This window comes from Macaca thibetana, chromosome 11 (assembly GCF_024542745.1).
Source record: "Macaca thibetana thibetana isolate TM-01 chromosome 11, ASM2454274v1, whole genome shotgun sequence".
Taxonomy (NCBI): Eukaryota; Metazoa; Chordata; class Mammalia; order Primates; family Cercopithecidae; genus Macaca; species Macaca thibetana.
The window spans coordinates 71,588,923-71,614,015 of NC_065588.1; the positions used below are offsets into that span (position 1 = coordinate 71,588,923).

Consider the following 25,093-nt stretch of genomic DNA (forward strand, 5'->3'; position numbering starts at 1 on the left):
TAAATTAGCACTGCTATAGGAACTTTCAAGTCATGACAGTTCTCAGAAAATGGAGTCTATTCACAGGACTTTGGTCCATGCTAAAGCTATGAGCAGAGGCTAGAAAGGCAGAGCGTCTCCATCTTATTAGTGGGTCTTCCTCTTACTGTCAAGAAGAGAAAATTCTGGGCCAAGGATATGTCTTTTTTATTTCTTGTGATCTTAACAACAGCCTCTTGACAGGACATCTTGGGAAGCCTGTCTTGTGATCTTAACAACAGCCTCTTGACAGGACATCTTGGGAAGCCTGTCATTGCTTGAGGTTCCTTTACTCTGAGTAGACTGTTAATAGCGACTCTAAGTAACCCTCCTATTTCAGTTAGTTTGGAATTGCTAGACAAACTGCTCTAGGCTTAGCTTTTTCAAACTACTGAGAATAGTTAACTCAAGATTTAAGTAGTGCATTTTTCTGGAGATTCTCTTGTCCTGCTAGGACAAGTTTGGGTTGTCAAACTCAAATAAGTGTGTGTTCCCAGAATTTGCTGAATCACTTCAAAATATGAGACAAAGAAATCAGACTTGTCGGCCGGGCGCGGTGGCTCAAGCCTGTAATCCCAGCACTTTGGGAGGCCGAGACGGGCGGATCAGGAGGTCAGGAGATCGAGACCATCCTGGCTAACACGGTGAAACCCCGTCTCTACTAAAAAATACAAAAAACTAGCCGGGCGAGGTGGCGGGCGCCTGTAGTCCCAGCTACTCGGGAGGCTGAGGCAGGAGAATGGCGGGAACCCGGGAGGCGGAGCTTGCAGTGAGCTGAGATCCGGCCACAGCACTCCAGCCTGGGCGACAGAGCGAGACTCTGTCTCAAAAAAAAAAAAAAAAAAAAAAAAAAAAAAAAAAAGAAATCAGACTTGTCAATAATAGTTGGGCCAGTTTTCTACCTCTTGGGAGAAATGGTGAAGAGATAGTTTAAACAGTATTCTCTGTAGTTTATGATGATGATGATGATGATACATCCCGCTCAGTAAAAAAAAAAAAAAAAAAAAAAAAAAATTGTAGAGTGACCAAAAATCCTAGTTTGCCTGAGACTGGGAGGTTTCCTAGTACATAAGAAAACATACCCAGAATAGGACATTATCTAACAAATGTGGAAGTAGTAACCCTTAGATTAAATCAGAAGGTACTATATGTACATTGAACTAAATGTACCATGTATATTTTTATAATAAAGTAATATATTACAAAATACATAACGACTGAACCTAAAAAGGATGAGGTAGAAATAAATTTAAAAATAAGTGTTAAAGAGATGTTTATGCCAGGAATATAAGAAGAAACACTTCTCACAATTTTATATTATTTGCTTGCATTTGTATCTTGGCAACTATATTGAATCGGCAATTTCCTCTCGGCAATTTTTCCAGGATATGTGATCATTTTGAGATGGTTGGCTTAGTTAAAACTAGGTAATTTAAACTGTAATTAAATTTACCTGTGATCACTAACTGTAGCAGGGGAAATAAATAAATTCTGTTATCATTACTTTTAGTGGAACTCCCATTTTCTCTCAGGAAAACAACATATCACTTGCCAATGTCCTCCAGACTAAAACTACCAGCAACTCACCTATAGTTATATTCATTGGGTTTGCTTCTTGCAGCTAGGGAAACTACATTGATTATTATAAGAATAACTCAATAAATATTTATTAAGCATGCTCTCATGAAACCTAATATAAAAAAAACATTTATTAAGCATGCATAATATCTGGCACCATGCTAAGTGTTAATAATTACTTTTAGTCCTTGTGAATTCAATGAGTGAAAATAAGAGAATTTAAACTTAATAATAGTAATACCTAACAGTAATGCCTGCACTATGCCAAGCCCTAAGTGCCTTACAAATAATAACTTATGTAATTCCCTCAATAATTCTCAGTAAGGTAGATGCTATTAATTTTTATTCCTTGAACTACTAATAAAGCTAAACATATTTTCATAAACTACATTCCAATTTACCAATATGTTGTTTGAGAGTTATTAAGAAAGGCTAGGGAATGTTATTTTCACCTTTGATGAAAAGATTACAGGAAGTGGTTTCAAACATATGACCATACTTCATATTGACTTAATGAATACAGAACTAATGTGCATTCAGGAGTCAAATTTTAATATAAATAGTCTCAGATTTATACTCAATTTTATGGCTTGGTCTTTTAGAGACTGATATGGTTTGGCTGTGTCACCACACAAAACTTAAATTGTATCTCCCAGAATTCCCACATGTTGTAGGAGGGACCCAGGGGGAGGTAATTGAATCATAGGGGCCCATCTTTCCTGTGCTATTCTCATGATAGTGAATAAGTCTCATGAGATCTGGTGGGTTTATCAAGGGTTTCTGCTTTTGCTTCTTCCTCATTCTTTCTTGCTGCCACCATGTAAGAAGTGCCTTTAGCCCTCCGCCATGATTGTGAGACCTTCCCTAGCCACATGGACTAAGTCCAATTAAACCTCTTTCTTTTGTAAATTGCCAAATTCCAGGTATGTCTTTATCAGCAGCATGAAAACAAATGAACACAAATGATACTTTAGTTCCAGAGGTCCAAATTCCTCCTGGAATCTAGTTATATATAGTCCATCATACCTATATGTGAAGAGTAGATGCAGGATGAATATTTCAACTACACTGTTATTTAGCCTTTTTTTTTTTTTTTGTAAATTACTGGTTCATTTTCCACCTCTATTTTTCTAATGGTGCTGCTGTTATTCACTTTCTTAAAAATTTTTATTTTTTTTGAGACCGTCTCACTCTGTTGCCAGGCGGCAGTGCAGTGGCACAATCTCAGTCCACTGCAACCTCTGCCTCCCGGGTTCAAGCAATTCTCCTGCCTCAGCCTCCCAAGTAGCTGAGACTACAGGCATGTGTCACCACACCCAGCTAATTTTTGTATTTTTAGTAGAGACAGGGTTTCACCATGTTGGCCAGGATGGTCTCCATCTCCTGACTTCATGATCTGCCTGCCTCAGCCTCCCAAAGTGCTGGGATTACAGGCATGAGCCACCACACCTGGCCTCTTAAGAAATCTGAATGGCTCCCTGTGCATCTAGGATTTTAATCCTTGGACATTTATCTAGCAAATTTCTCAGTTGCCCTATTTTACATTTTAATGAAGTAAAGTCTATCTTTCTACCTTTCAATGTTAGCTTTTACGTGTGGATCATTTTGGTTTTCTCTTAATGCTTCTCATGCACAATTATCTGAATCTGAAATTTGAATTATAGAAAAGATCAATTGAGTGCGTATAGAAAAGAAACAACAATGAGAGTCAATAAAAAAAATAAAAACAGTGTTTCTAATAACATCTATACAGAGAACAAAATAATACAGTTCAGTATCTTCAGTCTTACTCCATGATCAATGTAGATTAAAAATACATTTTTAAATTTGCTAGCTTTTATCTAAATCAAAAAGCATATGGAATTAGAGTATTATTTCCTTAAAATTTCAAGTGCTGACCAGGCATGGTGGCTCATTACAATCCTTAATGTATATACACCTAGCAAGAGAGTATAGAAATATACGAGACAAAACTGATAGAATGACAAGAAGAAATAGATGAATCTACTATCTATAGTTGGAGAATTCAAAACACCTCTATCTGAAATGTATAGATTCAGCAGGCAGAAAATCAGTAAGGACATAAAGTCAACAACATCAATCACCTGGATGTAATAAGACATCTATACATTATTTGACAATAGCTGAATACATATTCTCAATCTCATACGAAACATTTACCAAAATAAACTATATTCTGGACCATAAAACACACCTTAATAAATTTAGAATAGAAGTCATGTAATGCCTCCTCTCAGACCACTAGTAATTGAACTAGAAATCAATAACAGAACGATAACCATAAAATTCCAAAATAAGAGATTAAATGGCACACTTCTAAATAACACATGGTCCAAAGAAAAAAATATCAAAAGAAATGTGAAAATATTTTTAAATGAATGAAAATGAAAACATCCTAGCAAAATCTGTGGGATGCAGCAAAGCATTGCTTAGAGGTAATTTGTAGCACTGAAAAAATATATTAGAAGAGAAGAAAGATCTAAAATCGCATATGCTTTCACTGGAAGAAACTAGAAAGAAAGAGCAAATTAAACCCAAAGAAAGCAGAAGAAATAATAAAAATTTGAGCAGAAATCAATAAAATTGTAAACAAAATTAATAAAATTAATAAAACCAAAAGCTGGTTCTTTTAAGGCATAAATAAGATTGATAAGCTTCTAGCCAAGCTAACAGAAAAAGGGAAAAGACATACATTATCAATATCAGAGATGAAAGAAGGAACATCACTACAGATCTGATGAACATTAAAAGGATAACTGAGCAATACTATGAACAACTCCACACCCACCCTAATACCAAAATCCTGCAAAAACATTACAAGAAAAAAAAGTACTACAGACCAATGTCTCTCATGAACGTAGATACAAAATTCCCCAACAAGATACTAAGCAAATTGAATTTAACAATGTATAAAAATAATTACACACCATGATGGAGTGGAATTTATTCCAGATTGCTCTAGTCTGAATATTTGTCCCCTCCAAATTCATGTTAAAATTTAATTCCATTGAGGCAGTATTGAAAGGTGGGGCTTTAAAAAGATTATTGGGTTATGAGGGCTCTGTCTTCAAGAATGAACCAATACATTCATAGATTAATGGATTAATAGGTTAATGAGTTAATGGATTAATGGGTTATCACAGGAGTGAGACTAAAGGGCTTAGTAAAAAGGGAAACAGAGACCAGAGCCAGCATGACCAACTTTCTTGCCATATGATGCCCTGCACTGCCTCAGGACTTCGCAGAGTTCTCAACAGCGAGAAGGTATTTCACCAAATGCAGCCCCTCAACCTTGTGTTCTCAGCCTCCATAGCTGTAAATATTAAATATTTTTCTTTATAAATTACCCAGTTTCAAGTATTCTGTTATAAGCATCAGAAAATGAACTCAGACATAGGAATACAAGCCTGGTTCAATTTGCAAATCAATTAATGTAATAAATCACATCAATAGACTAAAGAAGAAAAACCATATATCAATAGATCCAGAAAGAACACTGGACAAAATCCAAAATGAACTCATGACAAAAATTCTCAATAAACTAGCAATAGTAGGAAACTTCCTTGAGATATTGATAAAGATATCAATATTTACAAAAAAAGCTATAGCTAACTACAAAGTTAATGATGAGAAACAGGAAGCTTTCTCACTAAGATCAGGAACAAGGCAAAGATGCCCCTCTCATCACTGCTCTTCAACTTCATACTGGAAGTCCTTGCTAATGCAATAAGACAAGAAAATAAAAGGTTTGTAGATTGAGAAGAAAGAAAGAAAAATGTCTTTGTTTGCCAATGACATAATTATTTATGTACAAAATCCAAAGAATCAACAAACTTCGGAAACTAATCAATGATTTTAGCAAGGTTGCAGGATACAAGGTTAATATAGAAAAGTCAGTTACTTTAAATTACTTTCCTATATACTAACCATGAACGAGTAGAATTTAAAATGAAAAATGTAATAGCGTTTAGCACACACGAACAAATACTTAGTCATAACTCTAACAAACTATTTACAAAATCTATATGAGGAACACTACAAATGTATGATAAAAGAAATCAAAGAACTAAATAAATGAAGAAATATTCCCTGTTAGTAAATAGAAAGACTAAATATTGTTAGGATATCAGTAATTCCCAATTTGATCTATAGATTTAATGTAACCCCAGTCAAAATTTCAGCAATTTGTGGATATCGACAAAATAATTCTAAAGTTTATATGAAGAGGCAAAAAAAAAAAACCTGAACAGCCAATACATTGGATGAGAAGAACAAGGTTGCAGGACTAACACTACATGACATTAAGACTTACTATAAGCGTACATGTCTCAGTCTATTTTGTGCTGCTATCACAGAATGTCTGATATTTGGTAATTTATAAAAAACAAAGATCAATTTCTTACAGTTCTGGAGGCTGGAAAAGTCCAAGATTGAGGAGCTTGCATCTGGTGAGGACCTGCTGGCTGTGTCATCTGATGGCAGGAGTTCACAGAGCAAGAGAGTGCAGGCATATGTGCAAAAGAAGGGAGCTGAACTCACTTTTTTATCAGGAACTCACTCCCTCAATATTGTACCAATCCTGTGATAATGGCATTAATTCAATTCATGAGGACAGAGCTCTCATGACCTAATCACCTCTTAAAGATCCCACCTCTCAATGCTGTTGTATTGGGTATTAATTTTCTAACACATGAATTCAGGGGGACACATTCAAACAACAGCAAAAATACAGTAATTAAAACAGTATAGTATTGGTGAAAGTAGAAATAAATAAATCCATGGAACAGAATAGAGAGCTCAGAAATAGAACGACATAAATCAAGTCAACTGATCTTTGACAAAGGAGCAAAGGCAATATAATGGAGCAAATGTAGTCTTTTCAACAAATGGTTCTGGAACAACTGAATGTCCATAAATAAGAAAAAAATATCAGTCTAAGCACAAACTTTATACCCTTAACAAAAATTAATCAAAATGGATCACAGACCTAAATGTAAATGCAAAAGTATAAACTCATAGAAGTTTATATAAGAGAAAATCTAGATGATCTTTAATTTGGCAATAATCTTTTAGATACGACACAAAAGTTATGATTTATGAAAGAATAAATTGATAAGCTGGGTGTCATTAAAACTAAAAATTTCTACACAGCAAAAGACATTCTTAAGAGAATGAAAAGACAAGCCACAGCCTGGGAGAAAAACACAGAAGATATGTGCAATAAAAACTATTACCCAAAATAAGCAAAGACTCTTTAAACTCAACAGTCGAAAAACAAACAGCTTAATTTAAAAATGGGTCAAAAACGTTAATGGACACCTCACCAAAGAAGATACATAGTACTCAAATGAGCATATGAAAAGGTGCATCATATGTCATCAGGAAAATGCACATTAAAATACCAATGAAATACCACTACACACCTATCAGAATGGCCAAAATTCAGAACACTGGCAACACCAAATGCTAACAAGGATGTGGAGGAACATGAGCTCTCATTCATGGCTGGTGGGAATGCAAAATGGCACAGCCACTTCAGACTACAGTTTAGTGGTTTCTTAAAAAACTGAACATTATACTTAATGTCATAGTCTGTTTAATGTTACTCATAAGAAAATACCTGAAACTGGGTAAGTTATAAAGAAAAGGAATTTACTTCTTAGAATTGTGGAGGTTCAGAATTTCAAAGCCAAGGGGCCATATCTGGTGAGGCCCTTCTTGCTACTGGGGACTCTGCAGAATCCCAAGGCATCACAGAGTATCACATGGTAAAGGAGCTAAATGAATCCATTAACCCATTAATCTATGAATGGGTCAATACATTCATGAGGACAGACCCAATCACTTCTTAAAGGCCCCACCTTTCAATACCGTTACATTGGGGATTGAGTTTCAACATGAATTTTGAAACGGACAAATATCCAAACAATAGCACTTACCATATGATCCAGCAATCATGCTCTTGGTATTTATCCAAAGGAGTTGAAAACTTATGTCTACACAGACACCTGCACAAAGATGTTTATAGCAACTGTGTTCCTTTGCAAATTGATATGGTTTGGCTCTGTGTCCCCACCCAAATCTTACCCTGAATTGTAATAATCCCCACATGTCATGGGAGTGACTCGGTGAGAGGTAATTGAATCATGGGGGCAAGTTTTTCCCATGCTGTTCTCAGGGTAATGAATAAGTCTCATGAGATCTGATGGTTTTATAAGGGGTAGTTCCCCTGCACATGGTCTCTTGCCTGCCAGCATGTAAGATGTCCCTTTGCTCCTCCTTCATCTTCCACCATGATTGTGAGGGCTCCCAGCCATGTGGAATTGTGAGTCCATCAAACCTCTTTCCTTTATAAATTACCCAGTCTTGGGTCTGTCTTTATTAGTGGCATGAGAACAGAATAATACACCAATACCTAGAATCAACCAACGTGTCCTTCAATAGCTACTGGAATAAAGAAATGTTGGTACATCCAGAAAATGAAAAATTATTCAGTGCTAAAAAGAAATTAGGTATCAAGCCATGAAGACATGGAAGAAATTTACATACATATTACTAAGTGAAAGAAGCCAATCTGAAAAGGCTACATACTGTATGATTCCAACTATATAACATTCTGGAAAAAGCAAAACTATGAAGACAGTAAAAATATAAGTAGTTGCCAGGGTTAGGAGGGAGGGAGAGACGAATAGTCTGAACACAGGGGATTTTTAGGCAGTAAAACTACTCTATATGATACTAAATGCTGGAAACATGACATTATACATTTATCCAAACCCATGAAATGTGCAACACCAAGAATGAGTCCTAATATACACTATGAACTCTGGGTGGGAATAATGTATAAATGTAGATTCATCAACTGTAAATGTACTACTCTGTTGTGGGATGTTGATAATGAGGGAGGTTATGTACGTGTGGGGGCAGGAGGTACATGAGAAATCTCTGTACCTTCCTCTCAGTTTTGCTGTGAACCTAAAACTGCTATTAAAAAATAGAGTCTATTTTTAGAAAAGGAATTGGTAAAAACAAAACAAAACAGAAGTAGCTCTACCACCCCCTGCCTGGGTGGCCTCAGGCAATTCGATTTCTCTTTTTCTCAGTTTTTCCATCTGTTAAAGGGATAATAACTATTTCTTAAGATTTGTATGACTTGAATGAGTTGCTATTGTCCAAGCATTTTAAATAGTGCCCGACACATTAAATATTTGTGAAATAGATTAAAAGTAGTATTCACCACTCTGTATTGTAACTATTGATGATTCAGCTGTATCACCTTTAACTAAAAGCTTCCTGTGGAAAGACTCCATGTCTAGTTTGTTCAGCATTTGAACCTTTAGCTGGGCTGTGACACACAGGAGGTACCAAGGAAATATTTATTGAATGAGATGTCTAGCAGTGGAATGGGCTTCCCAGGAAATGGTGACTTCCTGTTGGTGTAATTGTTTAAGAAAAGGATGTAATGATCACCTGTCAGTGATGTTCCAGAGAGTATGCCTAACACATGAGGCTAGTAATCATGGCTGAAATTTCTTCCAAATCTAAGATTGCATTATTCTATTTATATTTTTTCTTTAGCATTGTTTGCAGTCTAACAACAGTACCACCATAATAAACGAATTGCATTTTTCAGCACTTGCCACCTTCACCCTTAAATAGGTTCTAGCCATACCAAAATACTTTAGCCTTTAGGATCTTCCTCTCTCTTTAGGCACATTACGTGCTTTTCCTTTTGTTTAGAATGCTATCTTACACTTGTCTGTTTCAGTTTCTGTATACATTTTCCAGAAAGGCTTCCCTGGTCCTCCACAAGAGTACTAATCGTCCCTCACATGATGCAATAGAATTTTGGCTTTGTATTTATCACATGTTATAAATACTACCTGATTGCTAATTCACTAAACTGTAAGCTGCTTAAAAGCTGAATCTGTGTCTTGTCTACTAATCTTTTTCCATCACTTAATACACTGCAAAATAGTAAGTATTCAAGGGTATGAATGAAACCATCTTACATAGGTCCACTGTTTTTCAATTGTGTGCATCACAATTTTTGAAAGCATTTTTCTTTTTATAAATGTTTGGCTAACCTGTTACAATGTTTTGTAGTAAAATTTTCTCTTAATGTCAATTTTCCATATCTGCTTAATGCATTAAGCATAATATGTAATATGCAAACGTGTATTCCAAAACAAATATGTGCTTTTTTTCCACGCTTAGAATTTAAAGTCTTCAAAGCAAGTTGGTTTTGTTATGTTTTGTTTTTGAGGAAAATGTTTGGAGGTAAATAGATCAGGCCAAAATCAGCTAGATATCAGCCAATTTTGTCTGGAAAAAAAAGAGAAGAGTTTTTTCTTACTGTGAATGCCACAATTACTGAAAAAGATGAATCTTGATATTCCAGGCTGTCTGAACTGTGCTGATGAGAGAAGAAGTAGAAATGTTTTAACCTTTGGAGAGTTTGGTGATCCCTACTCTCCCTTCACTCCCATTTATTTTGTGGTTTCCCACAAAGGTTCATTTAAAAACTGAAAAAAATCTCATCGATTAAGTTGGCCTTAAGAACTTCTTTGGCCTTAAGAACTAGCAACATTTCTTTATTCCATTCTGTCCCTGAGGAAAATAAAGGGCTGGCCCTGCATCAAATTTCCAACTCAATAGGTAATGCAGAAAAAAAATTAATTGAATTTGTATCTGTATCGCAGAAAAATCATTTCACCTGGCACAATTAGACAGTTCCTCAGACCCGTTACTCAGTAATTGGCATTTACCATACAAACTGATGACTCATGAATGACGACATATCATTCGGTGTCAGAAATCAATTAGGGATAACATTTCACTACATTGGTTTAGTGAAAAGCGCTTACTCACGTAGCGCAAGCTTTCTTTAGTTCGTCAGACATCTATTGCCAGCCTTCTTCACTCTGCAGGTCTAGTTTTCCCCTCCTCTCCCCCTCCCCTCCCCACTCTCCCCTCCTCAGTATCGTCTCCCTCCTCTCTCCTCCCTCCTCTTTTCTCCCTCCTCCCTCCTTTGTTTTTCCTCCTCCCCGCTCCCTTTCTCCCTCCGGGAGGCGGGACAAGGCTCGCCTGCGTCCCCCGTAGATTGGCAGGTCACTGGGACGGCCAGCGCGTGCGCACTGGCCTGTCCGCGGCCGGTGGACCATGGAGGCCCCAAGGTCCTTCGCCCGGGAGTGGAGCGCACAATCCCTCCCCCTGGCAGTAGGGGGCGTTTTGAAGCTGCGGCTCTGTGAGCTGTGGCTACTGCTACTAGGTTCTAGTTTGAACGCGACATTTTTGCCACACGAAGAGGACGTAGACTTTATCAACGAGTACGTGAACCTCCACAATGAGCTGCGGGGCGACGTCATTCCCCGAGGGTCTAACTTGCGCTTCATGGTGAGGCCGGAAGGCGGTTTCCCGAACCTTCCACGACCGTTGCCACAACGCCTCCCTCGGCCTCGGGAAGTTGGGGCCACTGCTCTGAGGCCGAAGGATCGCGGAGAACCGCACTTTTAGCTTGGATTTTAAAGTACACGTGAAGTTTATACAGAGAAAAACTGCGGACACTCAAACACATACTTATTACCATAATATTGCACAGGGCCGGGACTAGGGTGATAGAGGCACTGGCCTGCAGTGCAGATTTTAAGGGGGCGCCAATGCAAGAAAATGATATTTTAATGCAACGGGTTTTTAAAAATTAAAAATCAGTGCAAAAATATCAATATCAGTGATAAAGAAATGTTAAAAAATTTAACAAAGACAGGAACCTTGGGTCTGGATAAGGGAAAAGCAAGTGCGACACTCTCAGGGTGGTGCAAATCAAGATGAGAACCTATTTGTTTTTGTTTTTGTTTTTTTTTTGAGACGGAGTCTCGCTCTGTCGCCCAGGCTGGAGTGCAGTGGCCGGATCTCAGCTCACTGCAAGCTCCGCGTCCCGGGTTTACGCCATTCTCCTGCCTCAGCCTCCCGAGTAGCTGGGACTACAGGCGCCCGCCACCTTGCCCGGCTAGTGTTTTGTATTTTTTTTAGTAGAGACGGGGTTTCACCGTGCTAGCCAGGATGGTCTCGATCTCCTGACCTCGTGATCCACCCGTCTCGGCCTCCCAAAGTGCTGGGATTACAGGCTTGAGCCACCGCGCCCGGCCGAGAACCTATTTGTATTTGAAATTTTTAGCTTTTTCCATCACAGATGTCACATTAGCTTTGCCTTTTAAAAATATTTTTTATCTTGATTATTGGTTTTTATTTTATTTTTATTTTTGGTGCCCATTCCAAATTTGGCTCCTAAGGAAGTCTCTCAGTTTCCTCACCCTAGTCTTGACCCTGATTTTGCCTTACCTTACAATGCTGTTCTTGCTTTCCCGCTCTTTTACACCCTATAGTCATTTAACAGCTCATCAACTATTCCCTGGTTGCTATGGAGTTTTCATGACTGTCATTAAAATGACTGAAAATCCAGCAAGTATTACTGTCCTCTTAGGGAATTAGAAGCTTCAAGTTTATGTTATAAATTATATAGCAAGGACTACTTTCCTAGACATGTCTTTTCTTCCTTCAGCATTAGGTCTTAGCACAAATTTCAGAAATGGGATAAATAAAGGGTACGATATTTTTTATTTATTTAACACACAGCAATTGCTATGCTAACGGGCTGTGCCAAATTTAGCATATACCAGCTGTGTATAAATGTTCTGTTTTCACCACATCCTTACTGACTTGGACATGTTCAATTATTTGCTAAATGATAAATTATAAAAATGGTAATTTGTTTTAATGTTAATTTTAAGATACTATTTTGATAGGACATACTTTAGTTCTTTCTCGTTCATTTCCTTTACCTTTCATATTGTCATCATTTCTGTGTCAGATTATATGCTTTCTTGTAGAAATATGCTAGCACTTGGTTCTATCTGCGGAAGACACTTTTTTCTAAGCCAATTCTTTATCTTTTGAATTCAATTATAGAGTTTGGGGATATTTGGGAGTTTCAGCTAATTTTCTATTTTTTTGTGACTAATTCTGTTTCTTCCCAATTTGAAGATTACCCTTAATCCTGAAAATTAATAAACACATAATACTTTCTAATACAACTTTTCATAGGTTTTCTATCTCATCTCTAAAAATTATATAATATTTCAAACATAAGGTATATAAAATAATATACCTGTATACCCACAGTCAATATTTTTAAATATGGACATTTTTAAAGGAATAGTATTTGATGTATAGGTTAAAGTCCCACCCTAAATGTTTACCCTTTTCTTCTTTCTTAAAGTTAATGTATATTTTTCCCATGTATTTTATTAAGACATAAATATTAACTGTAAATAGTATAGTCTATCGTAATAATATGGCCTATTTAAAACGTTTCTTTAGCATATTTGGACATCTTTTTTTTTAATTATTTTATTGGTTATTTTTAGTATTTTAATATATGTATTTATAAATTCCAAAAGTTAGTATCTGTAAACTCCACCCAAATATTAATAAGATCTTAGAACACAAATTCTGAATACTTTCCATCCTTATTCATGCTATTGTCATGTAGTACTTTTGTTCTACCTTGCTTTTAAATACCAAAATAATTGTTGTTTTTAAAAAATTGTATTACAATATACAGGACATAACATTTACCATTTTAACCATTTTTAAGTGTATAGTTCAGTGGCATTAAGTACATTCGCATTGTTGTGCGCCTGTTACCACCACCCATCTCCAAAATTTTTTCATCTTCCTGAACTGAGACACCATACCCATCAAATAATTACTTTATTCTCATTTCCCCTCCTCCCAGGCCTCTATCACCATTCTACTTTCTATCCCTATTAATTTTACTTCTTAAGGTACCAAATATAAGTGGAATTGTACAATATGTGTCTTTGTTACTAGCTTATTTCATTTGGTAAAATGTCTATAAAGTTCACCCATGTTGTAGCATGTGTCAGGATTTCCTGTCTTTTTACAGCTGAATAATATTCTACTGTGTGTATATACCATATTTTGTTTATCAATTCACCTGTCAGTAGATATTTAGATTGCTTCCCTTATTTGGCTATTGTGAATAATACTGCTATAGACATGGGTGTACATTTATCTGCTACAGTTCCTGCTTTTGCTGTTTCTGGGTATATACCCAGAACTGGAATTGCTGTATCATATGATAATTCTATGTTCAATTTTTCAAAGAACCGCCATTCTGTTTTCCATAGTGGCTGCACCATTTTACATTCCCACGAAGAATGTTCAATGGTTCAATTTCTCCACATCCTTGATAACACTTGTTATTTTCTGTTTTATTTTTCTTACTCCTCTTTTTTTCCTAATGATAACCATCTAGCAGGTATGAAGTGATACCTCACTGTATTTTTTATCTGCATTTCCCTAATGATTACTGATATTGAGTGTCTTTTTATTTGCTCCTTGACCAAGTTTTTCTCTTCCTTGAAAAGCTATTCAAGTCCTTTGCACACTTTTTGGCCAACTTTTTATATTTTTTTGTTGTCGAGTTATAGGAATTTTCATAGATTCTGGTTATTAATCTTTTTCAGATATATGATTTGAAAGTATTTTCTCCCATTTTGTAAGTTGCCTTTTCACTGTATCAATAATATCCTTTGATGAACAAAAGTTTTTAACGTCAATGAAGTATAATTTATCATTTTTTGTTGTTATTGTGTGTATTTTTTGTATCGTATCCAAGAAATCATTGCCAAATTCAGTGTCATGAAGCTTTTCCCCTGTGCTTTTTAAAGGTTTTATAGTTTTAGGTCTTTGAGTTAAGTTTTGTATATTGTATAAGGTAAGGGTCCAGTTTATTCTTTTGCATGTGGATATCCATTTTTCCTAACTTCATTTGCTGGAAAGATTATTATTTTCCCCATAAAATGGTCTTGCCACCCTTGTTAAAAATCATTTGACCATATATACTGGTGTTTATTTTGGGGCCCTCTATTCGTTTCTATTAGTCTAATATGTCTGTGTGCTATTAATAGTTCCACAACAATTACTGTAGAATACTGGTAAGTTTTGAAATTAGGAAGTGTGCATTCTCCAACTTTTTTCATCTTCTTCAAGATTATTTTGGCCATTCAGGGTCCTTTCAGATTTTTTATGAATTTTGGGATGTATTTTTGTATTTTTGCAAAAAAAAATACATTATTGGGATTTTGATATGGGTTTCATTGATTTGTAACATTTTGGATAGAATGGCTGTCTTAACAATATAAAGTATTCCAGTACATTAACACAGGATGTCTTTTCACTTTCTAGTATCCACCTTAATTTCTTTCAGTAGTATTTTGTTGTTTTTAGCATATATGTTTTTCCCTCTTTGGCTAAGTTTATTCCTAAATATTTTATTCTTTCTGATGCTATTGTGATGGAGTGGTTTACCTAATTCCCTTTCATATTGTTTGTTATTAACGTATTGAAAAGCAACTAATTTTTGTATGTTGATTTTGTAACCTGCTACTTTTCTGAATTTATTTATTGGTTCTATTTTGTGTGTGGAATCTTTAGGGTTGTCTACGTATAAGATGATGGTGTGGCTATTTTTCTTCGCTTTGTTAATATATTCTATCACAATGGTTAATTTTTATATGTCAAACCATTCCTGCACCAAGGAGTAAATTCCACTGGGTTATCATGTATAATTCTTTCAATGTGCTATTAAATTCAGCTCTTTTTAATGTGCTGTTAAATTCAGCTTTTTGTTTTTGTTGAAGATTTTTATATTAATATTCATAAAAGATATTGGCCTATAGTTTTCTTATGGTACCTTTTTCTGGCTTTCGTATCAGGGTGATGCTGGCTTCATAGAATGAGTTAATAAATGTTCCCCCCTCTTCATTTTTGGGGAAGAGTTTGAGAATTGATGTTAATTCTTTAAATATATGCCTTGAACTCCTATTAGAATTCACCAATGACTCCATCTGGTTCTGGGCTTTTCTTTGTTGGGAGATTTGTATTACTGATTTTTATTATTATTTTATAAATGTATTATTATTTTAATAATTTTATTGTTTTTATTCAATCTTTTTACTAGCTATAGGTCTGTTTAGATTTTCTGTTTCTTCGTTACTACCTTTTGGTAGGTTGTATGTTTCCAAGAATAAGTCTTCTGTCTTTATTTCTTACTCAGTCTTGCTAAACGTGTATCATTTTTGCTGATCTTTTTGAAGAACCAGCTCATAGGTCTGCTGATTTTCTCTGTTGTTTTTCTGTTCTCTATTTTATTTATCTCTGCTTCAATCTTTATTATTTCCTTCCTCTAGTAACTTTGGGTTTCATTCAATTTTCCTCTTCTACTTACCTATGGTGTACAGTTAGGCTGTCAATTTGGAGTCTTTCATTTTTTTTTAAAAATGTAAGCTCTTACACTCTTACATTTTCCTCTTAGTGCTGTTTTTTGTACATTCCATATGTTTGAATAGTTGTGTTTTCATTTTCATTTTTCCCAAGGTATTTTCTTTTGTGATTTATTTTATTTTTTTTTTAAGACGGAGTCTGGCTCTGTTGCCCAGGCTGGAGTGCAGTGGCGCCATCTCAGCTCACTGCAAGCCCCGCCTCCAGGGTTCACGCCATTCTCCTGCCTCAGCCTCCTGAGTAGTTCGGAGTACAGGCGCCTGCCACCTCGCCTGGCTAATTTTTTTTTGTATTTTTAGTAGAGACGGGGTTTCACCGTGTTAGCCAGGATGGTCTCGATCTCCTGACCTCGTGATCCGCCCGTCTCGGCCTCCCAAAGTGCTGGGATTACAGGCTTGAGCCACCGCGCCCGGCCGTGTGATTTATTTTTTGAGTCATTGCTTAAGAATGTGTTGCTTAGCATTATTATTTCTTTTTTTTTTTTTTAATTTTTTTTTGAGACAGGATCTCATTCTGCTGCCCAGGCTGGAGTGCAGTGTTGTGATCTCAGCTCACTGCAGCCTTTACCCCTGGGGCTCAAGTGATCCTCCCATCTCAACCACCTAAGTAGCTGGGACTACAGGTGCTCACCACCATGCCCAGCTGATTTTTGTATTTTTTGTAGAGGCAGGGTTTTGCCATGTTGCCCAGGCTCGCACCTGGCCCGTTATAATTATTTATCCTAGCTAACCATTACTTCTTGTATTGCATTACCACTTTCTGGAATCAGTTTCCTTGTGCCTAAAATACATCTTTTAATAGCTCATTCAGCAAGGGAGTGTGAATAGTAAACTTAATATTTCTATATGTAAAATAATCTTTACTTCACACTCTTGAATGATATTGTTCTCTGTCAGCGCTATCTTCTGTCTCCCACTGTTGCTTTTGAGGTTTCTTTTGTTAGCTGAACTCAGAAGTTCCCACAGTATGGTTCCTATACCAGCAACAACAGAATCAGAATCACCTGTGAACTTGTTAGAAATTAAAGTTCTTAGGACCTATCCCAGACTTACTGAATCAGAAATCCTGGTTTTGAAACCCAGTAATCTGTATTTTAATAAGTCCTCCAGATGATTCTGAAGTGTACTAAAGTTTGAGATCCACTAGTCTTTTGCTCTTTTAAAGATGATTTATCTTTTCTCTCCAGCTACTTTAAATATTTTATATTTGCTGTTCTGTAGTTTTACCCCATACTGGTACTAAGCATGCATTTATTTTTATTTATTTTGTTCAGAACTTTTCTTCTTGAATCTCTGTATCCATGTCCATTGTTAAGACTAAAATTCTTCAGCATTATTTCATAGAATGTTGCCCCTTCCCCATGCTCTCTAGTCTCCCTGTCTTGAACTCCTATTAGTTGTATATCTGACTTTTTCATCCTTTTATCCACAGCTCTCCATTTTCTCTCTATAGTCCATCTTTTTTTCTGTTTTCCTTCCGAGTCATTGCTTTAGAACTACTGTTCAGTCACCAGTTTTCTCTTCGGATTTGTGTGATATATTTAACTGGCCAATTGATTTTTTAAAATTTCTAGACTATTTTATAAAATTTGCTCATATTCCCCCACTGTTCTGTTTTCTCTTGTGATTTTGGTTTTTACACTCACTTATTTAATCATTTTAAACATAAATTATTTTATATTTTCATAAAATATTTTTAGTGTTTTATTATTTTAGTTTCTTTGGGTGCCATTTCTCTTATTTTAGCTATGAGCCTCTGTCATGTTTATAATTTTCTATCCTATGCTCATTTTCAGCAGAGATTATGTGTGTGTGAGAAAGAGTTCCATGTTGTCCAAATAGTGGAAAAATAAATATTGCTACAGACTAGTTTTTATTAGCTTTTGCCTTACTCCCCTGTTACAGTTTTATATTTATAATTGTTTTTATATTTATAATGTGTTAAGTTTTGATGTTTATAATTTGTTTGGGTATTGTCAGCATATATAGGCAATTTAAGTATAGTGTCCACCTGTATGCATAGTATAGATCTAGAACTGATTTCTCACATAACATGACTTTTTTCCATCTGACTTTCTGTCACTTCCTCAGACTTCTGGGAAGGATTTGCTGGTCTGCTTCATTTAGGAAGAAGTCGGCATCCTAATTTTTCCACAAATACTTCAGTCCCAGAACTTGTCTTAGGTGGCTTTATGGCTACATTTTCTCTTCCTACATTGGTGGCATTTATATCTGATCTGATGTTTCCTTTCCTTAGATTAGGCACGTGAGTTTACCACTTTGACTTTTAACTTTTCTCTTCATTTCTGGCACCTGAGTATTACCTTTCTTTCCTTTGAGCTCAGCTGTGGATTAAAAAAAAAAAAAAAAAAAAAAAAAAAAAAAAAAGGCCGGGCACGTTGACTCGTGCCTGTAATCCCAGCACTTCGGGAGGCCAAGGCGGGCGGATCACTTGAGGTCAGGAGTTCTGACCAGCCTGGCCAATATGGTGAAACCCTGTCCCTACTAAAAATACAAAAATTGCCAAGCGTTGTGGCACACGCCTGTAATCTCAGCTACTTGGAAGGCTGAGGCAGAAGAATCGCTTGAACCCGGGAGGCGGAGGTTGCAGTGAGCTGAGATCACACCACTGTACTCCAGCCTGGGCAACAGTGAGACTCCGTCTCAAAAAAAAAAAAAAAAAAAAAAAAAAAAAAGCCTTTATCATACAAAGATTGAACTATATGAATTGCTCTTCAACCATTTTTGACCTAGAAAACACAAGCAATTTCATAGGATTCAAACTAAACATTTTATTCACCATTTTTATAGGTTTGTAATATTAGAAGATTGTGCCTTAGCTTCGTCCACTTTTTGCTTTAACTTTCTTACATTCTTGGATGCTAGAAGCACAGAATCCCTCCCTTCTTTTTCTGGGCTGTTCTGGGGCTGAGTGATTCCTAATTCTAACCTGACATTGTAGTACTAGGAGAAGGCTCAAGACTTAGACTCCCCTCATGTACCAGATAATGGGCTGTAGTTTTATATGTAATATCAATTTTTAATTTAATATTACAAATAAATCTTCCTCCTTTTTTTAAAAAAGAAAAAACAGTACAGTCAATGTTAACATTTTTTAACAGCCACTTCAGTCATGTTCCCTTTCTCCATCCCCAGAGACAGTGACCTTTATGAGTTTGATATGAGTCATTCTAATACATTTTTTAAGGTTTCAAATATATATGTGATGATCTAGACCAAAAACATAATGTTTGGAGGTTTCTGTCTTATATTTCTATAAGTGGCATTATGTAGAATTTATCATGTTACTTGGTTTTTCATTCAAAATTATACATTTGAGATTTATTCATAGATACAAATCTAGTTAATTCAGTTTTATGTGCTATGATATTTATCCCTTAAATATACTACATTTTTTACCTGTTTCTTTATTGATGGACATTTAGATTGTTTTAAAAATAAATAAATAAGCATAGCCAGGATATTTTGAAAAATGAGGGTTATTGAACATATTAGATTTTATAGCATATGATAAAGCCTCAATAAGTAAAATAATATAGTACTAGTATGTTAAAAGATATACCATTGGAAAGATGTAGAGTTCAGAAATAACCCAAATATGTAAGGGAATTTAGTATATGACAAAAGTAACATCTCAAATCTGTGAGCTATCGATAGACTTTTAAATTTTTAAATTGGGTGTTGAAAAAGGTAAGGTTTTTTTTTTTTTTTTTTTTTTTTTTTTTTTTTTTTTTTTGAGACGGAGTCATGCTCTGTCACCCAGGCTAGATCTGGGTAGTCATTTGAAAAAGGTAATTTGCTTCATCCGTACATCTATATAAACTCCAGCTAAGTCAACAATTCCCCACAGACAAGACAATAAAAGTATTGTTGAACTTTGGAATTTTACTTGCCTGATAGGTAAGATATGATCTCTGATTTTTATGTCTCTTATTATAAGCAAAGCTATACATCCTTTCATGTGAATAAGGATCTGTTAGTATCCTTTAATGATTTTTTTAATCAGATTTTTTTACTTTTTTTCTCCCATTATTTATTTGGGAAATGAGCCATTCATCTGTGATATGAGTTGTAATTATTTTCCCAGTTTGTCAGGTTTTTTTTAATCTACTTATGTATTTTTTGCTATTCAGACTTTTTAACATTTTTGTGTAGCCGACTAATCAGTTTTTAAAAATTGCTTCTGGATTTTGTGTCAAAGTCAAAGACCATGCCTACTCCATGTACTACTGGTGTGCAAGCAAAATGATACAGTCCTTGTAGAGAAGAATCTGACAATACCTACTACATTACAGATGTATTTACTCTTTGGCTCTTTGATGCCATTTCTGGTATCCATCCTAAGGACCTACCACACAAGAAGGAAATGGTATCCCTATACGGTTATTCATTGTACCATCATTTAATATTAACAAATTATTGCAAAAATACTCTAATTTCCAGCCCTGAGGGTTAACTAAAGTAAATGTGGTTCATCCACATAAAAGAATACCATACACCTGTGGGGAAAAAAAAGAATGAGAAAGCTTTTTTTTTTTTGGAGAGAGTCTCGCTCTCTCGCCCAGGCTGGAGTGCAGTGGCGCCATCTCAGCTCGCTGCAACCTTCGCCTCCTGGGTTCATGCCATTCTCCTGCCTCAGCCTCCGGAGTAGCTGGGACTACAGGCGCCCGCCACCACGCCCAGCTAATTTTTTTTGTATTTTTTTAGTAGAGATGGGGTTTCACTGTGTTAGCCAGGATGGTCTCAATCTCCTGACCTCGTGATCCGCCCGCGTCAGCCTCCCAAAGTGCTGGGATTACAGGCGTGAGCCACCACGCCCGACAGAGAACATTCTTTACACTAACAAGACAATATCTCATGGATCTTGGAAAAGCAAGGTATATTATGATACGTTTTATATAAGAAAATTAAAAATAATGTATATTTGAATGAAAAATAATGGACAGATCCACAGGAATTAATTAGTTACATATAGAAGCCCTAGGGGAAATAGGATGGTGGAGAGCAAGACAACATGACTTCTCAATGATTTTATGTGGTTTTGTTTTTATAAAGTATTAGATATCTGTTCAAAAAATAATTTATTTTTAAAACAAAATGTTCGTTAATGCATGTTGATAATTTTACTGGAGATAATAAGTAAGTGATAAAGCATTCATGAAACAAAAAATATATACAGCAAAAAAAATGTAATTGCAACTAAAAAAATTTAAAACACGATCCTCAGTAAAATAACGTATTTTATGTATTAGGGCTAGCATTCCTGAAGTCTGATCTTTGTGTATGATGGGATGAAATGGGCAAACGAAACATCAAAATGGAAGTGAGCATAATTTTATATATATATATGTGTGTATATATATGTCTTTTTGTTATTTAATAACCATATGTAATTTTAAATATGATAATTGAAGTTAAAGGTAGTTAAGATAATCATAAAGATTATCATAATGATTTGATGTTGGTGGCTAGCAGATGGCAAAAGTTAGTTGAACTTCCAGGTTTGCAAAAGAGAAGTGAGCAATAAAAAGAAACTTTATCAAGCCCGCAATATAAAGAGAGAAAAATAGGAAATGACTTTTAAAGACTGTAAACATAAAATAATATTTTAAAATAAACTAAATATAAGTTATGATAAATATGAGTGAATTTAATTTCCTTATCAATAATTTGCAAAAATATATACCTGAAGCAATTGAAAATAAAAAGATGAATAAAAATATATTATGAAACTTCCAATTTAAAAAAGAGAAACAATACTATAAAATAATATAGAAATGAAGACTAAAGATAAAAAGAAATACTACGTATTGGGGGAAAAAAAGGTATAATCCATGAAGATAAAATAAAGGCCTTTGCACTGGCCAAAATAGAAAATATATCAAGTAAAATTTCCTAAAAATACAAAGAATATTTTTTAAAACAAGATAATTATAGGATATTTTCTATACTTCTTTTAAAATCTTATAAAATGGATTTGAAAAGTAAGTTATATATAACAATGAATAAAATTGGACAAAATCAATAATTGTATATCCTGTCAATAAGGGATTCTAATATCCGTGAAAAACATCTTTGTTTTATGCTCATAAGGAAAAGCTTAAGTAGAAATTTTACAGGCCAAATTTCTGACTAAAATTTAATAAAACTAGAAAGAACAAAAAGTGTTGGTTGATAGAATCTTAACTACTTAGGACTTGAGGAACATTCTTCAAATTATCTTCAGATCAAGAACAAAAAACAAAATTTCCCCAAAATATGGGCACAATATCAAAACACATGACATAAATAAAGGAAAAGGCAATTTACTGTGAATGTCATTTTACATAAACTGACTGACAATAAGTGAACTAAAAAATTCAAAGAAAAGAAACAAAGACTGAGAGAATAGCTGTATAGGTAAAAGTAATGAAAAATAATTTTTTCTAGTAAAACAGCATTCTTATTTGCAAGAACTAGAAAAAAAATAGACACATTCCTGATAAGTCTCAGGGGATAAAAAGAAAACAAATTATTTTAGTAGTGAGAAAAAGAATTATAACCACAGATAGAGATGAGATTACAAGAAGTGTAAGACAATACTATGTCCAACCATGTTAATAATATTAGGTATCCAGATGAAATCAAGTGTTTTTCTAGCAAAATGTAAGTTGCAAAGTAAATCCAGAAAGAGAAAACCCTAACAGCAGTGCTTTAGAAGACAGTAGCAAGATGTTGAAGATTTATTCTTTAAATAGGCCTCAATCCTAGGTAACAATAAAGTTAATTCTGAATAATCTTCAAAGAACAGATATTTCCAGTGATATTAATGTGTTTCTGTGTGTTTAAAAAATGGAAGATTCAATTCATTTTAGAAATCTAGAATAACTTAAATCTCCAAATGTGATAAACATAACAAGGAGAAAAAGGGAAAAAATGTAGGCCTATTTCATTTATCAATATATATTGGAAAGTAAATAGAATAATAATATTCTCTAGTCTCTTAATAGTGTTTTCCTTTACTCTTCCTTAGTCACATTGTGACTAAGTAACAACTCGTTACTTAAATTTGTTCAGTTTCCAAAATCAGTGTTATGTGTATTTTGACGAAGACTCTGAGCCTTCTTCTTGAATAGAGATTGACCTTGGGCCCTGTCCTAAAGCTTACGTTGCCCGGTTTTATCACAAATCACAGCTAGCCCAGTTTAGACAGCATCTGTTGCCCTTGATGTCTAATCAGTCTGGCCTGCCTTCAGCAAGAATCTTTGTAGTCAGTTTAGCAAGAATCCCCCTACCCTTGATGTCTCCTTTTAGTAATTTTCCATGCACTGACCTCTTCACTCTGTTCCATGGGTATAAAATCCCCACTTATCCCTGCTGTATTTGGAATTGAGCCCATTCTCTCTTCTCTAACATGATAGTCTTACCACTTACCACAAAAGCCCTAAATAAAGTCGTCCTCTGTGTTAACAAGTGTCATGAACAATTTTTCCTTTAACAGTTATGGTACTGCTGTGACTCCGATAGTAGCAGATTCATCATTGGATCTCCAAACCTCTCACCCAGGACCCCAAGTGCACACCTTTGAAGACTTTGTCTTCACTCCTGAATGATTAGGGATCCATTGGTGAGTCTGACTCATGAGCCACTGCTTCAGATGACAGTCTGCTGAAGCATGGTGAGGATAGATTTTTGATTTTTAAGCTTCTGTATACTCTCTCAAGCTGAATTCGAGTTTTAGGCTTCTTTGTCTGCGAGGCCCCTTCTAGGCTTAAAATTTATTTCCTATTCTTTCTTTCAAGTGGGGATTCACTTCTCAATCCTGGACTGAAAGTCTTTCTTCCTGACTCTTTGTTTTGTGGGGAGATTCATTTCCTGAGTCCTAGGCTGGACATTTGTCTTGGCTTCTTATGAAGTCTCCTTGTGGTCCCCATTTGATTCTGCTGCTTTCCTGGGAGCTTCTCAGTTTACTAACCCCTGTCCCGTTTTTGAGCCCCTGGTAACTCTATACTCCACCAACTCTGTCTACTTCCTTTTTTGTTGGTGTGAATTTAACTAAGGATAATTTGGAACTTCAGTGGCTTCTTTGGGAAACTTCAAATCTCTGCAAACTAGCTCCTCTAAGACCCCTCCCTTCCCATCATCTCTGCTCCTCCTTCCTCCTTGTACCACCTTTGATCTTCCCTTCAGTTCCCTTGATATGTCCACCTTCAACCCCCTACCTCCTTCATCCTTCTGTTCACACCAGCCTCTACAGTCACTAGAACTTTAGATCCCCTGCCCCCATTAGAGGCTTTCAAGAAACTCAGGAACCCTCAGAAGCAACTACCTGAGACTAAAAAGGAAAAATAAATGGGAAACAGACTAAAAAGGAAAAATAAATTGGAAACAAATATTTCAAATAAATTGGAAATATTTGATCCACCCAGACAGGCTTTGGAAACATCTAAACAACTATTTGATGTTCCCAGTCTTTCACCTAAAAAGTAGTTCACAGTCTCCATGAGATTGCATATCAAGACAAAGAAAGCCTTAAAGACTTTTCCACAAATAATGGTAAAAAGCATTAGTCCTCATATTGAGCAGATCACCTTAACTTGTTACCTCTGTCAAAAACATAATTCCAAGTATTTTATGTAAATCAGTGAGTTTTCTACTATTGTGTTTCAGTTGACTTGTGGCTAAAATTTTAGAATGAACCTATAAGATCTCTATATATGTCTCTCTGTGTGTATATACGTATGTATGTTATGTATATGTGATACTTTCTTACCTTGAGATCATATTACAAATTTAATTTATAAAATCTCTTAAAGGAGTTCTATTAAAATTGCCTTAGAGCTAAATAAGGCTTATATAAATTAAACATTCCTCAAACTCTCAGAAAAATACAAACTAATCCACATTCTTTTCAGATTCACTTGACTTGGGTGAATCTTTGCCAGATAAGACTAATTTAGTAATGTTGGTTTAATAAAACACAGCTGTGTCTTCTGAGTTATCAGAATTAATTATCATACAAGCATATATTTTTATTCTACTTGGGTTTACTAAGTCAAATAAACTTGTGATAGCTACAAGATATTTAAGATGATAAAAATTATAAATTC

The 25,093-nt window shown here is 35.3% G+C and overlaps 2 protein-coding genes across 2 annotated transcripts in view; both read left to right on the forward strand.

Annotated features, from left to right (window-relative positions):
* Window positions 1–25,093, forward strand: part of GLIPR1 (GLI pathogenesis related 1) — an 897,418-nt gene that overhangs the window by 773,660 nt on the left and 98,665 nt on the right. The window lies entirely within an intron of this gene.
* The window catches only part of GLIPR1L2 (GLIPR1 like 2), a 43,502-nt gene continuing 29,147 nt past the window's right edge, over window positions 10,739–25,093 (forward strand). The window contains exon 1 of the mRNA XM_050749463.1: window positions 10,739–11,013. Within this exon, the coding sequence (XP_050605420.1) occupies window positions 10,780–11,013 (234 nt within the window). The 5' untranslated portion in view covers window positions 10,739–10,779. The remainder of the gene's footprint in view (window positions 11,014–25,093) is intronic.